Here is a 12,308-nt window from a genome sequence, read left to right as displayed (position 1 = left end):
GATCTTCTCATTCTGTTTCTGGTCCAGCTCAGTTCAGACCTAAAGTGGTTGCTTCTGTTCCCACAGTGTCCCAGTGCAATGCCCTAGGGGTGCAGTGGTTTGGAATGGAGGTCTGGTCACACAGGTCAACTACATGCTGGTTCCATCTCTGAACACACTGTGCCATGTATGTGCCAGCTACATGCTGGTTCCACCTCTGGACATGCTGTGCTTGCCATGTATGTTTATCTCCTGGGGAGACTCAGAGGAACGGGAAACGGACTTGGACAGCTATGTGCACACCGTGTTCACAGAGGCGTTACTGGCTGTAGTTAAGGGGCGCTGCCTGGGTGTCTGCCCATCAGCAGAGGGATGGGTGGACCAGGTATATGCACGCTCACAGTGGAAGGTTGCTCACCCTTAAAAGTGAAGCAGACTCTGGCATGATAGAAAATACGTGGTTAGAGGTTTTTCTGTCACTTTCTGTTACCGAAAGCGTCAACCTGAAACTCTGAAGGGCTGGCTCTCTGATAGCTTGCACCGCTTCAGACAGAAAACTAAGGAAGGGCTAGGCTATGGCATTATAGTAGAGTATGCCCAGCATGCTTGAGGCTCCTCTTCAGCACCGTGCAAAGAAAGAAAGTTTTTCTTTAGAGAAAGGGACATTTGTAGTTTGGAGAAAGACTCAGCTGACATTCTACCCTCCATTGTTTATATGTCCCCCACCTCCCCGCCCCCTGGGGATCCAAGCATGCCAGGTCAATGCTCTACCTCTAACCCTTGAGGACATATATTTTTATTTTTACTGCCTGTGAAAGACATTTTTAACCTGTACTTCATGTTTTTATATTTTACTTACATCACATTATTTTATTAATTTTAGTTAAGTACATTTATCAATGCTTGAAGTCTATGAGTCCATTATCTCTAAGCCAGTCTTCTACTGCCCAATATTTAATTTATACTATTTTAATAAGCACCTCAGGATACCTCCTAGGACATATATCTTTATGTGATTTCCGGATTTTTTTTTTCCTGACTGGAAAAAACAAAACAAACAGAAGATAAATGCTTACATTGCTGGGAGGTGGTGGCACATGCCTTTAAACCCAGCACTTGGGAAGCGGAGGCAGGCGGATCTCTGTGAGTTCCAGGGCAGCCAGGGCTGTTACACATAGAAATCTTGACTGGGAAAAAGAGAAGATAAAAAGATAAATGCTTACAAGTCTCTATGTATGCTTTGTGCATATCTTGTCCTCTGTTCTCTCCAGGTGCATAGAAGCTTCCCAGTTAAAAGAAGGCTATGTACCCCCTTCTCTATAGCTATGCCTACTGCACATAGGGCAGCATTTACAGGTTCCCTGGCTGTCTGCCATTACTTGTTCTAATGATGTTCTCTGTAACTTTCCCCTCTGGCATACAGGAGACACAGCCTGTTAATGTCCTTTAATCATTAATGTCCTTTAATTGGGAACGGGGCCTTGGCCTTTCTTTGTCTCCCTTAACCATGACACTTTTCCTCAGTGTTATAACTGTTTCATCCTAAGTTAGGACTCTCCCTTGAGGAGGGAATTCTATAAGAAATGATGTGTCCTTCTCAGGACACCACACCAGGAGACACATCACATGGGCATTAGCTTGGGGTATGTGGTCAAATTGTCACTGTAGTGACAACCTTGAAGGAGGGAAACACAATCTCCTACTTCTTCTATGTTCCTTATTCTGTGTATTAGATTTTCTTGAACTCTCACCATAGTTATCCCAAGTGACTCAAGTGGTAAACATATAGAAATTAATGGAAAACCTTTATTGAATATTCACTACACGTGAGACACTAGTCTAAGCAACTGGCCACATGCATGCTGTAAAGTCTCCATTACTAGAGTCTTTGTATAGATAGAATGAAACATAAGAGGTTAGTAATTGTCACATGGGTAATAAGTGCAGACGTGTCAGGAGTTGAATCCAGGCAGTTTGGCTTCAGAACCTCTACCCTAGTTACAATACCTTTTCTGATATTATCTTTAGCAACAATTCTGCTTTGTAAAAGGAATCTCTCTGTCTTTCAGAACAAACACTAGAGTGGACTCTGGTCAGCCCATCCTGCATACTGGTCCCTATATCCCAGAGGACAAATGTGATTGTGTGGTGTCCTCCCTCCCAAAGCAGAGATTGGAAAACCTTCAGAAGAGCCCAATTTATTTTGAGAATCCTACCTTGGAGACAGAGGTTCCTCATTAGCCTAGAGCTTCTAGCTAGGTCAAAGAGATGCTGAAAAGAGCCTTCAGAACCCCTGGGACCTGCAGTGAGGTGTGAAGCACTGGCTGAGTCTGTGTGTGGTGTCTCAATGTACAGTTTTACTGTATTTTCTTTCATTTTAGATCCCTGCAGGCTTCAGTGTGGCCGCCAATGTCCGGGTGGGAAATGCATTGGGAGCTGGAAACATTGAACAGGCCAAGAAGTCCTCAACAGTTTCCTTGATAGTCACAGGTGCTTATACCCCTTAGCCTGAGGCTCCTGGCTGGGCATGGGGCAACCTTCCTCTGCACTTTCTGTGACCTCCCTGTTCACTGTGCTGTTTCTCCTGCTGTTTTACCCCCAGAGCTCTTTGCTGTGACCTTCTGTGCCCTGCTGCTAGGCTGTAAGGATCTTGTGGGCTACATTTTCACTACTGACCGGTAAGTGCTGGGATTTTCTTGGCAAGTGGGATCTGTGATAAAGAAACAGATTGGGTGGGCATGTCACCACAGGCAGCTCCCTGGGATAGTTGTATCTTGGCAAAGTGTTCCAAGTTATTTGCAAGAACTAAAACTTCACTGACTCACTTGAGAAGAACCTGATTGCTGAGCTAGAGAAATCAATTTGTAATCTGAATCTCAAGTTAGTGGACAGTATGCTTTTGATGGACATGATAGTTATGGATTTCTAAAAATTGCTTTAAATTACTTTTAGTGTGTGTGTGTGGTGGGGGTCAGAGGACAACTTGCAGGAGGCAATTATCTCCTTCTACTATGTGGGTTCTGAGGATTGAACGCAGGCTTGTGCCATCTCACGAACCCTCATGTATTTTTTCTTTTTTTAAAGTCTTTAATACCACTGTTTACATTTGCAGACAGAAGTTGCATTGGTTGTTTAGTGGTAGAGGTTTTGCCTGCTACATCTGCAGGTTGATTGAACATCCTACTCCCCTAATTAAAAAAAAATGCTTCAAAATCTGAAAGTATCTGAACACCATCATTCTATAAATATGAGGTGTATTTGTCAGTTTGGGATTAACAACATTAAACAGGATGAAACAACTTAAAATAGATTGGTGGTAGCCAAGTGTTGGCACAGCTCTGAGAAGCATTGTGGCTCAGAGCTCCCAAAAGCTTTAAGATGCCAACCGAGAGCTGACACTGGTCCAGCAAGGATCAGGTCTGAGCCATGGTACAGCTCTGCGCACCTCCAGAGCAGTAGAGCTATGGGCGTTGAGTGGTCTTGACATGTGGGCTCAAAACTATTGTGGGGACAATCAGGTCCTCATCCGAAGGGTGGAGTGGAGTCTTGGAGGCTGAGGCAAGAACTGCCTGCAGTTGCAGGTGGAGTCCTTAAGGCTAGCTCAACTGAGCCCCTGCCAAGGAGGTTTCTTGTGCTGGGGACCTCTGTCTCAGGTGAGTCTGTCCCAGTGAACCCTGAAGGCAGTTGTCTTTTCCTCCTCCATTGAATTCCAATGCCCCCCACCCCCTGTACTCAGAAGCCCAAATGTGTAAGGTACTGGCTGTGACTGGCTGAATGTCGGTGTGAAATAGAGTCAACAGTAGGAAGAAGAGGGGTTAAACCTGGAGAGGTGGGGAAGAACCCTGAGCCTACCAAAAGGTGCTAGAATTCACAATCAGGTGTGCAGGTCTGTCTTCAAAGACGCTGGTTAAGACAGTCCAACCACTTCTGGAGTTCCCTGGAGGACCCCTGATGCATCTCTTTTTACTCAGCCTGAATTTTTCTTCTGCAGCTGCTGCACCGTTATCAGCAGTTAGCTTTCAGGCTTGAGCCTGCTGGCTGCCAGAAGACTGCCCAGATGGCTGCCCAAGGTCCCAGGGATGGGGGCATGCACTCCTGGCAATGTGAAACAGAAATGAATTTTGTGTATAGACTTAAGTCTCTTCCCCATGGTAGCTCATAATGTCTATGCAAATATTCTGACATCTGGATATACCTGAAGTCTAAAGCACTTTGGTCCTGGGGAATTGATAGGGATGCTCAACCTAACGACGAGTCACCTTGGTGTCTCAGAGCTGCCAAACTGCCTGGTTTTTAGAGTTTTAGAATATATTTGTCACACAGATTAAAGTTAAAAAAAAAAATCTCACCAGTGAGCTGTCTTAGAAACCGTTACACTGAATTGATGGCTGAAGAGACAAACAAATCCATCCTGTTCTCTGCAGGGTTTTTGTCTTCCTCAGGAAGGCTAGCTCAGGATGTTCTTAGTATATAGAAATGTCATAGAGACACTTGATGCTTGGGATACCTTTATCAGTAGTCACAAGTTGCAAACTGGCTTTTCGTTTGTGGATTCAAAAAGCTTGGAACAGACACAGCTGCCTCAGGTTCCTCCTCACCGGCTTCTCTTTTGTCTTTGGATGGGAGGCTGACATTTTCTCTGCCTCAGCCATCCAATTTATTCACTTCAGGGTGGGTGAGGAAGGCAACCATAAACAGTTCCGTTTTTCTTTCTCAAAGGGTAGCCAAGAAATCAAATGGGGGGGGGGGATTGGGCCAGGCTCGGAGGTATGAGAGGCTTCTGTGCTTCCCCCCCTATGAATTCTGTCGAGGGGCGGTGTGCTGTGGATTTCAGGTTGGAGAGGGCTTAGTGCTCCAGGTTGGTCTGGAGACCTTGCAGCCCGACGGCCAAACAGGAGCTGACACTGTACTGCCCACTCAGGGGCTGTGAGAGTTGAGGCTGAAGCTGGAGGGAGCAGAGGGAGCCGTCCCCTCCCCAACCAGGAATCCGGGGTGTAAAACCTCTGGAGAAAGAACTGGAACTATCGTCCAAGCTGTTGGAGGAGAGGATCGTGCTACTGAACACTTGGCCAGTGTGGGGTCACCCCGGGGATTCTCTTTAAAGTGGCATTCAGCCAGATCGGGTGTCAGGAACTCGGGTTAGGCCTCGCCCCCTGCTGGAGGAGTAGGCGGAGGAAGCCAACAAGAAGCTCCAGGAGATATGCAAAGGAGAGACCCTAGAGCTGGGCCACAAGAGCCAGCAAATGTGCCCGCGGTTCTCGCCAGAAGGACAAACAATTCAGCATTGACTATTCCCACTGACAGGAGTTTAAGGCTACAGAGTCTCCTTTCCTAGGGGCCCTGTATCCTTTCTTCTGCTCCCAGGACCCCATTTTGGTACCCCTGGTTATGGGAGCCTCCACTTCAACAGGCTCAGCTCTTCAGTCCCTGTCACTGCTCTGAGCTCTCCCAGGGATGGGTCAGGGGGAGGGTAGAAGGTCGGTGGTGGGTGGGGGTGGAGTAGGGACAAAGCTTGGGATGTACTCTGTCAGCAGGTGGACCAGGTTCTTCATTTACTGAGGAGTGCTTGGAAGCACAAGGGTGGGGGCTGGGAGGGTGGGGAGATGGTGGTGGGCAGGAAGTTGAAGCTCAGTGATATTCTTGATTTTGAACCTCTATCACTTATCACTCCTTTCTTAAACAAAGAAACCTGGGACACAGTAAAAAAAAAATGCATTAAGGGGCTGGGGAGATGGCTCAGCAGTTAAGAGTGCTAGCTGCAATTCCAGAGGCCTTGGGTTCGGTTCCCAGCAGCCATGAATCAGCTCACAACCATCTGTAACTCTAGTTCCTGGGAATCTTAGGTCCTCTTCTGGCCTCCAACAGGCATACCAGTTACACAAGTGGTACACAGACATGTGCAGGCAACACCCATGCACATAAAATAATAATGAACAATTAAAAATACATTTAATTATTGTATGTTCATATATGTATGTAGTATACTTGGATCATGTTTAACCTACTTCCCCATACCTTTAATCGTTTAGAGTATAAAAAGTTTATACTCTTATAAAAAATTTGCTATAGCACACCACACGCCCTGCATCCCTCAGCATCTCTGTGACATGCGTACACCATGCCCCTCAATCCTAGCGTTTTCTCTCATGTTTGATTTCATTTCCTGTCATTTTGTTTATCAGGACCTAGGAACAGCAGGCTAGGACAGGACAGGACAGATTCATAGCCCACCCCTCCACTCCCAGTAGCAGGCTAAACCATCTAGGTTTGGGTGACCTTGTTCTGTGATATTCACATAGCAAAGGAATTAAATACTAAGACATTTCTCAGAATGCATACCTGTCATTCTGTGTGCATGACCAACCCAAAGTGGCAGAATAAATGAAACAGATGAAATCTTACCTCAGCTAATCACCGTGAAGAGAACACAAAGAGAGAGGTAAACCCAATTCATCTGCCGGTGGGACACAGTCCAGGCTCTATTCCTCTTCCTTTGCCCCTTCTTCTGTCTCCATCTCCAGCCAAGCATGTGGTCCAAGTGGCCGTTCTGTAACTGTCACCAGAAGGGCATTTAAAAACAAGTTTCTTTCATTTCTTACAAGGAAATCATTTTATTTGGATTGTCTATCTTTTCTATGGTAAATTTTGCAACAGATAGGCAGGCAGGCAGGCATGCATGCGCGCGTGCGCGCGCGCACACACACACACACACACACCCATAATCATTTTTAAAAATCATAAGAGATTAGTTCACACCATCTCTTTTTGTAATGAAAATTAAAACCTAGAATAACAAAGCCAGGCATAGTAGCACATGCCTACAATTCTCCTACTCAGGATACCGAGGCAGGAGGATAACAGGCTTCAGGTCTGTCTGGGCTACATAGTGAGGCCCTGTGTCAATAAACAGAACAAAACAAGGAAAACAAAAACCACAGAAGAGGAAGTAATTCTCCAGAAACATTGTTGACCAAAATCTACCCTAGGAAAGACTGAAAATCTAAATCAAGTGGTTTCTTTATAAGAAGTAAGGGAAACCTGTTTTAAAATCCACCGCCCCCCCCATCACTGATTCCAGGGGAGAAAGTTTTCAAACCATTAAAATATAGATCATTCTAATGATGTTTAATCTTTCAAAGCATAGAAAAAGAAACAGTATTTATTGTGAACCAAATGTGTCCACAGAACACCCGTATTTGACAGTATACACACACACACACAAAACAAAACAAAACAAAACAAAACACAAAAACAGACTGTTCCCAGTCACCAAAACCGATCTAAAAGCACAAAATAGGGCAAAAATACAACTTAGTGCTTCATAGACTTGAAGCCCTGGTTTGACCCTTGACCTTTTGTCCTGCCAAAGTGAGTTACATATCTATTTAAAAGTCCAAGATAGAGCCAGGGTGTGCGGCTGGGTGTGCGACTCAGTGGGAGAGCATGTATGTAGTATGTGCACAGAAGGCCTTGCTTTAGTCTATGCATTTCCACTCCCCCTGACCCCAAGGTAGGAAAGAAAGAAAATAAATTAAAACCCAAGATTACATTTTAGTAGACAGGATTGACCAGCACCACACTGAAAGTATATCTCAGCAGACTAGAAGAGAGGATGTCATCTGTAGACAGAAAAAACCCTAGTAGGCGTCGTAGAGGGGACATGTGTGCAGTGCAAGGGGAATCTCATCATACCCATTTGTATTCGAGTCTATTTTCATGAATATCAGATAAACACAGGAGTGGTAAGAATTGCCATCTGTGGGGACAGGACAGTCATGGTGTGGCCTGAGAGGCAGTGGTCATCAGATTTGTTTGCATATACTTCCCATCCAAAGTTTTATTTTAACAAACAACTGTATTCCTGTGCTGGTTTGAGGAAAGAAAGAGACCATCCAGTCCCACACTGGATACTGGATTCTTTATTCATCCACTCAGCAAATATCCATTGCCAGACAGTTTTTTTTTTTCCAATCATTGCCTCTGAGGGTGCTTCTCATGGTAGCATTTTTCTTCTTCCCTTTATGTGTAGACATTAAAATCCAAATCTGTAGTGTTAAGGGTGAACCCATTTCTAGAAGTGAGAACCCTGAGACACTTGGTTGACTGGGAAGAGCATTTATTCTTTGATGGCGCCAGGACCAAACACAGGGCTTCATGCATTCTAGGCAGATGCTCTGCCATTGAGCCGTACTCCACGCGCGCTCTCTCTGTAATGCATCACTCAGACAGCTCTTGAGATGTGCATTCAAGATCTGCCTTGGGAATTGGGTTAAAAGGAGAGTGGCATTGCCAATCTAAGCTTTGTTTTTTGGGGGTAGATGGATTTCATTGACTAAATGGATGGATTTTTCCCCCTAGAAGCTATGGATTATATTAGAAAATTGGTTTCTGTGTCACACAATGGTAGACTTGTCCCCACTTGGACTGTTGTCTGCTGTGAATACACCAGGGCATCTAGACAAAGAGCCCAAGCCTTGTTGAGCTAGGGTACATGTGGGTCCTCCTCTCCTGGGATCCATGCCCTTCAATTCATTTTTTTTATGCCTATGGATGTTTTCCTGCATGTGTGTCTGTGTGCCATGTACATGTCTGGTGCCCATGGAAGCCAGAAGAAACTCTTGGACCTACTGAAACTGGAGTCAGAGGCAGTTGTGGGTGCTGGGAATTGAACCTGGATCCTCATCAAGAACAAGTGCTCTTGACCACTGAGCCATCTCTTTGGCCCCTCCTTTTTTTACTAATTACCATGTGCTCTGTTTCCCCAACAGAGAGATCGTGGACTTGGTGGCTCAAGTGGTCCCCATTTATGCTGTGTCCCACCTCTTTGAAAGTCTTGCTGTGAGTATCGAGCCTGATTTCCCCACACACTTCCATGTCTCCGAAAGTGATTTCTTCTGATGATGATAAGTTTCAAGTGGGAAGAGGGGGCTAGCGTGGTCTAGAGGGCACTGTTGATTCTTATCATGGCCACTTCTACAAAGCTTTATAACAGAGGAGGGCTGAGGTCCACAGAGAGGCTTTCTATGCCTGGGAGGCGGGGTCTTTAGAAGCACCAGCTGTGTTCCCACTGATAAATGTCACCCACCCACAGTGTACCTGTGGTGGTGTTCTGAGGGGCACTGGAAACCAGAAGGTTGGAGCCATTGTTAACGCCATAGGATATTATGTGATCGGCCTCCCCATCGGGATTGCACTGATGTTCGCAGCCAAGCTGGGAGTGATAGGTAAGTTCAACTGTGGGAAGACAACCCTGCTGTCCACAGGCCAAGCACATGGAAACTTCACTCCTCTGTCCTGACTTGCTCCACACTCCTGTACCTTGTCAGAGTGAGTGTGCAGGCAGTGGGTGAAAAGTGACCTTGAGCCCAGAGCTTCCTGGTCACTCCCCTGTTGCCCATGTGTTAGCATTGGTGCACAGCAAGGGATCCTTTCTATTCTTCTCCTTATTCTAAATCAGCCAGTCCTTAGTCACAGGACTTGATGGCCAGGTCCTCCAAAGCACCAGAAACATGTTGTATGTAGATCTTGCCCTGTTCCTTTTATGAGGGTCCATAGTACTGTGAGGCCCCTAGCATGACACCACAGTACCAAGGCCTTCTCCTGGTATATTGAGGAGTCTGGGGTGATGTGGGGAAGGCCTAGGTTAGGATGCAGAACTTCCCAGAACAGCACCCCATGTACTCAGCACAGAGGACAGGACTGGTGGTGGGCTCCTTGTCACTTTTGTTCCCTTCTGCAGCCTCTGTTCCCCACTTGTCAGTATCCATGTGCAGAGGAACACGTGGGAGGAATGTAGAGTGAAGGACTGTGGGGAAGACTCCTCTGTATGACCTGGCTGTGTTTTTTGAGTAAGAAACTGATTCTACGTGGTCTGAAATTACCAGAGTTCATTTTTATTTTAAAGTAGGGAAATGGATAACTATCTAGCTTTGGTTTCTAAAATAATAATTGAGAATGATTGGCAATGAATAAATGGTTATATGAAAAGCTAACTGTTGTCTTTGGGGTAACGTAGTGACTGACTTAGGCATGGTTTGTTTGCATCCGTCAGTATGTGATGGGCTTGCAGGTGCTCAGGAGTCATCTGATAGCTGTCTGGGACTTCCAGTACCACATATTTAACTGTGTTACTCCTTTTTCTCAAGTTCAATAATATTTTAATTAAAAATATTGGAGTTGTTCAAAGAAAGAGAGTTCCAGAGTTCTATGGCCATGAAGACGCAGACAATATTTGGCTGAGTTTCTGGTGCTATTCATGGCTTGGATCTGCAGATGGCAAAGCCAATGGAAACACCAGAGGAGTCTGGTTTTTTTGAATAGTATTTTTATTTAACACAACACTTCCAAAATATTATTATTGTAACATGTAATCAGTAAAAATACTAAGGTGACACTTTATAGTCTCTTTTATATTTTTATTAATATTATTTTAATTGATAGACACAATTATGAACATGTATGGAGCACAAAGTCCTGTTTTGATGTGTAGACAATGTGGACTGTTTAAGCCAAGGTAATTAGGTTATTCATCTCCCTGTGATGCTATCATTTTATACAGTGAATGATACATCTGAAATGTACTCTTTTTCTTTTTTAAACAGTTTTATTCTATAACTTTGGATAGACTGGAACTCACTATGTAGACCAGGCTGGCCTAGAACACACAGAGATCCACATGCTGCCTCTGCTTCCTGAGTGCAGGGGTTCAAGGCGTGCACCAGCATGTCCAACTATGTTCAATTTTGCTTCGTTGTTATTGTTCTTTCTTTCCTCCTTCCTTCCTTCCTTCCTTCCTTCCTTCCTTCCTTCCTTCCTTCCAGCCTTCCTTTCTCTCTCTCTCTCTCTCTCTCTCTCTCTCTCTCTCTCTCTCTCTCTCTCTCTCTTGAGATAGGGTTTCTCTGTGTAGCTTTGTAGACCAGGCTGGCCTTGAACTCACAGAGTTCTGCCTGCCTCTGCCTCCAGAGCGCTGGGATTAAAGGTGTATGTCTTCGTTGTCTGGCTGAGTTAAGATTTTATAAAGGAATCTGCTTTAAATAAGGTACATCTATATTCCAAGGTCTGTATTTGGCCCTCTTAACTCATTTGATGAAGTGTTTCTGTTGTGTGCAAAGTAGAGGAGCTGGGGATTCTTGGAGGGAAATGGCAGGGGCCCTGGGAAGATATGGGCTGTGGGAGAGCATGTACTTGGTTCTTCTAATGGCTTCTTAGATAGAAGTATAGTAGGTCAGTTTCACCTTTCACATTGCTGCCATTAGGGTGTGCAGTGTGTACACCAGTTCCCAGAAGCACCCCAGAAGGCTGCGGGCTCTCACACACTTACTAATCAGAACGGCTGTCAATTTGCCACAAGGGATTTTCAAGCACACAAATTCCTGGCCCTTCCCAGATGATTCTGGTAACCACCCAGTATCTTTTAATAGACATTATGACATTAGTGGAAATCAAGTTCATAACTCAAATTACAGCTGGAGGTAGCTGGATATTTCTGTCAAAAATCTTTGGAATGGGCTTGTATTTTGTGTGTGAGAACTGGGTGTTAGAAGGAGGAAATCAGAGGCCTTTCTTACTCCATCCTGGTACGGGTAGGTGTGTTGGATGCCACCTGTATTAGCCCCACGTTGAGGGGCCATATGTTGCAGACTGGTGTTTATGGGGCTGTGATCGGGACCAGCCCTGGGTCCATTCCTGAGTGGGGGTGGGTGGGTGGGGCGGTGTGGATGAGGGAAGGCTAGCTATTGGCATTAAAGACAAGACATCAGATCGTATTAGGAGGGCAGTGTCAGTTAATACTGAATGCTCACCTCAGTTTAGTGATACACCATCTTAAGTAACCAACCAAAGGTGAGGACAATGACAGAAGACTTCTATTATCATGCAGAAAGAACAGATAGCAATTACTTTCCCAATCCTAAAAATACTCTGTAGCTGCAGATACTATTTGGGCCCGACACTGGTAGGTGACTTTACTTCTGTGAAGAGCAGACTAATTGGTCACTCCTGATAAGTGAGATGTGAGGGCAGTTGGTACCAACAGGCAGAGCTGTGAACCTTACCAGAGTAAAGTAAAGATAAGTGCCTTAGCCCTTCTATAGATCTAATCAGATAGAGAGTGAAAGACACCTGCCCCCAGGATCTCGGCCCAGGACCATGGCGACCCCAATCATTAGGCGGAGGCGAAAACTTGATAAAACAGCACGAGCCTTTAATGCAGTTATTTAACGAGCTAACCCCATGTTAGCTTGGGCTTTTCATCCATCCACCATGGCGGATGGCTAGGGAAAGACGCTGAGAAGCCACGGTATAGAGATCTTATAGGGCAGCGTAAGGGG

At 45.3% G+C, this 12,308-nt stretch overlaps 1 protein-coding gene across 2 annotated transcripts in view; it reads left to right on the top strand.

Moving 5' to 3' along the window:
* LOC100774248 (multidrug and toxin extrusion protein 1) overlaps nucleotides 1-12,308 on the top strand; it is a 36,874-nt gene that overhangs the window by 15,668 nt on the left and 8,898 nt on the right. For both annotated transcript variants that reach the window (XM_027427254.2, XM_035448075.1), the window contains exons 11-14: nucleotides 2,361-2,469; nucleotides 2,582-2,657; nucleotides 8,748-8,817; nucleotides 9,071-9,203. In XM_027427254.2, the coding sequence (XP_027283055.1) occupies nucleotides 2,361-2,469; nucleotides 2,582-2,657; nucleotides 8,748-8,817; nucleotides 9,071-9,203 (388 nt within the window). The remainder of the gene's footprint in view (nucleotides 1-2,360; nucleotides 2,470-2,581; nucleotides 2,658-8,747; nucleotides 8,818-9,070; nucleotides 9,204-12,308) is intronic.

This window comes from Cricetulus griseus, chromosome 7 (genome assembly GCF_003668045.3).
Source record: "Cricetulus griseus strain 17A/GY chromosome 7, alternate assembly CriGri-PICRH-1.0, whole genome shotgun sequence".
NCBI classification, from domain to species: Eukaryota; Metazoa; Chordata; class Mammalia; order Rodentia; family Cricetidae; genus Cricetulus; species Cricetulus griseus.
This window is presented reverse-complemented; position numbering and strand designations above follow the sequence as displayed.